Below are 4,942 nucleotides of genomic sequence, written 5' to 3'. Positions count from 1 at the left end.
TGTGTGTGTGTGTGTATGTGTATGTGTATGTGTATGTGTATGTGTATGTGTATGTGTATGTGTATGTGTATGTGTATGTGTATATGTGTGAAATTGTTGGAGTTTGTCTTGTTTCATCCACTCAGAGTGTGTGTGTGTGCATGTGTGTGTGTGTATGTGTGTTTCCTTTTGTTTTTCTTCTCCTTCTGGCTGGTCCTCAAAAAATTTAAAGAGTTCAGAGTTCCTCAAGGGTCAGGGAAGTTCTTGCCCCAGTGACTCACGCTTTATTCCCTCAGGAAAATCTGCTGAGTTCCACCAGTTCCACCCTCGACCCTCCTCAGTTTACCTGACCTGTAGAAGCTGGATGAGCTTGTGGGCGGGGCTGTGGAGGACTGTTGGGGGAGGATGGAGAACACTAGAGCAGTCAAGCGGCCCGACCTCTTCTGGGTCATTCAGTCACTCAGCTACAACTGGGATGCCACCACAACGCCTTTTCACAAACATTTCGCATCACTTTTACCTAGGCCCCCTCTAAACGGCTCCTCCAGCCCACCCTCCCTCCTCTGCTTCCTGGCCTCCTCACGCCCCTGTGGCCACACTCTTGGGCTGGTTCCCTAGCCCAACCACAGGCCCCTAAAAGCAGCGTAAACCATAGCTCAGTTGTTCCCTGTAAGAACAGGCTCAATGAGGCTGTTTACTGACCCTGAACCCAATTCTCCCTCCTCCCTCCTCCCTCCTCCCTCCTCCCTCTTCCCTCCTCCCTCCTCCCTCCTCCAGTGGGACTTGGGAGATCCCAGGCCTGGCCTGCTTTACTAGGCATACCTTCTATGACCGCTACTCAGTACACATTGGCCACCCTGGTTTCATACACATGCCAAGGGTTTCATTCCCTACACATGCTAAGATGTTCCCATCACAGGGCCTTATGCCTCTGTTGTTCCCACTGGTGCTGGCTCATTCTGACTGGCAAAATATCACGTCCTCAGAGTGGCCTGCCTTGATCTCTACCACCATCACCACCATCACCACCACCACCACCACCACCACTCTCCTCTTTCTTTGAGACATGGTCTCATTATGCAGTAGCCCTGGCTGACCTAGAACTTTACTATGTAGGCAAAAACTGGTCTCGAACGCACAGAGATCTGATTGCCACTACTTCTCAAGGGCTGGGCCTAACGCACTCAACTTGTTCTCATCTTCTAATACCTAGGAGTGGGGTGCTCAGTAACGTGATTGGTCTGTCCACTCAATAAGCATACTGAGTGGTTCTTTTGTGTGCATTTTGTCCCAGGGGACTCCCAGGACGCAGCTCAGGTGATGAAAGACTGAGTAGAGAGGGCACGTGACCAGAGGCTGCTCTCAAAGCAGGCTGCTTGCAGAAGAGCCAGGGGCTTCCTCAGCAGGGCTCTGACTCACCTTAAAGGGGCCAAATTTGGATTCCTTCAGTTCCAGCAACCACCTGCTGAGGAAGGAAGATGAGGTCATCCAGTGGCCCGAGTGGCCGAGAACCCACCCATGGACACTACCCAGGCCTCTGACCCAGTGCCCTTTCTCAGCATGACCCTGGATCTCCCTTGGGGACAGTCACAGGTCCTCAGAATTATTAGTCTTACTGACCATACCCTAAGCTCCAAGCCCCTCAGTCCCCCTCCCTGCTCCACGCTGACAGGAAAATGCGTTGTCCAGTGGGAGCTGTTCCCAAGGTCTAGAAATACAGTGAGTGAGTGTCGCTGTCCTGCCACTCAGGCTGCATGCTGGGACAGCTTGCTGGGAATGCAGACAGTCCAGGGGACAGCAAAGCCAAGAGACAGCGTGACTCAGGCTCCCAAGGACTTCACTGGAACACTTGGGCCTCAGACTTGTAGGTCACCTGATCCCACAGGCCACTCCCTGGTGGCCAGGCTGTCATTTAATGGTGATTTGAGAGCAAGAGAGGGTACTGGAGTGAGTGCTTTGTTCCATTAAGGCTCCGGGAGGCTCCTGTCTCACAAGTGAGAAAACACCCTCAAAGAGGTCAAACCATCTACCCAAGGCCACACAGGTAATAGTAGCAAAGTGGGACTTGAGTCAAATCTCTAATGTTCTTCAAAGTCTGAAACGTTGTCGCTGCCTGTCCATCAAGTCAGTAGTCCTGCCCCTATCCCTGCTCTGTGGAGTCCTGTCCCTTACCCATCTCTGACATGCACCAGAGGCCATGTTTTCTAGTTTTCTATTATCCCATTCTTTTTTTTATCAGTGTTTCTCATTCTCTCTGTGCTCCACCCCCACCTCACCTTTCCCCAGCTTTGAGCAAATGGGCAGAGTGTGCCTGCTGCACACTGTCTGAGGCTTGCTCAGGTGGACTGGGTGCTGAGTGTGTGTGGCGGCCACTATTCTCCTTCAGATTCAGGGATAGATGGGTGCCCTTCTCCTCTTGTCCCCCCAGGCCTGCTTACTTGCCAAACTTCATCTCTCCCACAAGCCTGTTTTCCTCAGCATCCACTTCCAAAGAGGCATTTGTTTTCTGCAAAGCAAGAGATCCGAGGAGCTGGCCTGACCTCCAGGCTAGGGGGTCAGGGGTCTGCTCCCCAGAGGCCTAGTGTGGCCATACCTCTGGGTGACACTCACAGAGTTCAGGAAGACTGGCTTTGGCTTTGTGGTTCTAAGTTCTGGACTGTCAGCCTGGGCAGGGTGTGGGTGTGTGTGTGTGTGTGGGGGTGTGTGTGTGTGTGTGTGGGGGGGGGGGGGGAGGACACTGGAGTCCAGGCTGGCCTTTGCTTACAATAGCCACCCATTGCTTCACTCCAAACCTGCTGAGGAAGGAAAGCCCCAACTCAGCTTCTGGCCTACAGATGGCCTCAGGTAAGCAAAACCAGAACCCATTTCAACAGCAAACTGGGCTTCAGCTTCAAACTGGGTAGACCGGCCACAGATCTCTAGCGCCTCCTTCTGGGAGGGTATAGACCATGTAGGTGGTCCACGGGCTTCTAGTGTTCCCTGCTGGGGGAGATGTTGGAAACATGCAGAGGCCATCAAACATTTCTGTAAGGATAGGTGACCCAACCAATGAATGCAAATCAACAGTGGAATGAAAATTTGAATAAATTAAGGGGTAAGCAAATGAATTCATGAATAATTCATTAAGTGATGGGTGTAGGGGCCAGAAAAGGTGGAGCATATCTCCCGTAAGAATGAGTGACTGACTGAGTTAACAACTGGACACATAGGTGAATGGATGGATGGAAGACCACACAGGTGCTATCTGACTCATAAAGATGGGCAGCTGGGAACTGTTTTGTGCCGTGAAGGAATGAATTACTGAACAAATGAAAGGATGAAGGCGTGACTTATCCACACGTGAGTAAGCCAATGCACAAGCGCCAGCTGGTAATAATGAGTACATATGGGGTGTGTGTGTGTGTGTGTGTATGTGTATGTGTGTGTGCATGTGTGTATGTGTGTATATGTCTGTGTGTGTATGTATGTATGTGTGTATGTGTGTGTATGTCTGTGTGTATGTGTGTAAGTATGTGTGTGTGTGTATGTGTTGTACGTGTGTGTAATTGTGTGTATATGTCTATGTATGTGTGTGCATGTGTGTGTATGTCTGTGTATGTGTGTGTGTGTATGTGTGTGTATGTGTGCATATGTGTAAGTGTGTGTGTATGTCTGTGTGTGTGTGTACCTATGTGTGTGTATGTGTGTATATGTGTAAGTGTGTGTGTGTGTGTGTGTGTGTGTGTGTATGCAGGTGAATTGGTGTCTTGAGGCTCAAGCTATGGAGTCATGGTGTCTGGGCTTGAATCTGGGTCTTCACCCTTCTTACCATGCTAAGAACAAAGAGAGGGACCAGGGAGGCGTTGGGGAGGACCACGAAGGCCTGGGTCTCCAGCCTAGGATTGAATGAGAGGCCTGTGGGCTGTATGCTCAGGTGCTCAGGCTCGGGTGCTGAGATGAGCAGCTGCACTCCCATGCTGGGGAACTTCCTGGCCACCTGCAGGTCCCGGTGGGGACAAGGGACAGAAGAGGTCTTTCTTATTTAAAGGTTTCTAAGACCCATATGCCATCAGCATATGGACCAGTGTCAGTCTGGCCCTGTTGGCTCTGTTGCCTCCACCCCCAGGGACATGACATTGCTTCTGCTCTCCTCATGCAACGCTCTTTCCCACGGAAACCCCTTCCCACTGCCTGTGTCCCTTCATTGAGTGCTTGTCCCTGTTCTTCCCCAGGCAGGCTGCTAAGCTTTCCTTCAAACATCAGCTCAGCTGTCACTTTGTCACGGGACAGTGTGGGTTTTGAGGAGAGCTTAGGAGAGTCTTGACCCTCCCTTCTCCTCTCTGTAAGCCTTCCTGAGGAATGTGCAAGACACTGTCCCTGGACATTTCCACCAGCCATACCCTCCCAGCCACCACCTCCTGATAGAAGTTCCTATGGAATGTGTGAGTTCCTTTTCTGTAATTCCCATTGCAGCAATGTGGCTTTGCTTAGAAATGGGCCTCGAGGCCATTGAGGCAGGGCTCGAAGCTGACAAAACTGTCTTGCTGGCGCTCCCCTCTCCACTAGTGGCTGTCAGACTGTCCTCCCAGAACCCCAATCTTGGTCTTCCAGTTCACAGAACTCTTAGACACAAGTCTCTGGCTTAAGCCATTCAGCCTGCAAAAGGAGCCTTCCTGTCTACCTCGGCCACCCTGTCACCATCACAGGCTGCGCGCACGGCTTGTTTGTTTAACTGCCTTGTGCACCTGAGTGGAAATTTTCCATCTTTACAGGACTGAGAGAGGCAGGAAGCAGAGGAACATGAAGGAAGCAGAGAGGGGGGAGGAGGCAGAAAGGGAAGGGGAGGCAGAGAGGGGAGAGGCAGAGAGGGGAGGGGAGGCAGAGAGGGAAGGGGAGGCAAAGAAGGGGGAGGAGGACACCAGGGGTAGGGTAGTGCCCTGTATGTGTGTGTGTGTGTGTGTGTGAGAGAGAGAGAGAGAGAGGG

General features: G+C 51.6%; 1 protein-coding gene across 2 annotated transcripts in view; it reads right to left on the bottom strand.

Moving 5' to 3' along the window:
• Bpi (bactericidal permeability increasing protein) overlaps positions 1 to 4,942 on the bottom strand; it is a 28,756-nt gene that overhangs the window by 7,837 nt on the left and 15,977 nt on the right. Inside the window, exons 10-12 of one of the 2 annotated variants that reach the window (XM_021156864.1) lie at positions 3,788 to 3,955; positions 2,418 to 2,485; positions 1,399 to 1,444 (exon numbers count right to left, since the gene is read on the bottom strand). In XM_021156864.1, coding sequence (XP_021012523.1) covers positions 1,399 to 1,444; positions 2,418 to 2,485; positions 3,788 to 3,955 — 282 coding nt within the window. The remainder of the gene's footprint in view (positions 1 to 1,398; positions 1,445 to 2,417; positions 2,486 to 3,787; positions 3,956 to 4,942) is intronic. The other variant, XM_021156865.1, reaches the window with a different exon arrangement.

Source organism: Mus caroli, chromosome 2 (genome assembly GCF_900094665.2).
Source record: "Mus caroli chromosome 2, CAROLI_EIJ_v1.1, whole genome shotgun sequence".
NCBI classification, from domain to species: Eukaryota; Metazoa; Chordata; class Mammalia; order Rodentia; family Muridae; genus Mus; species Mus caroli.
Note: the sequence above shows the minus strand (reverse complement) of the source record. Positions and strands in the feature narration are given on the sequence as shown.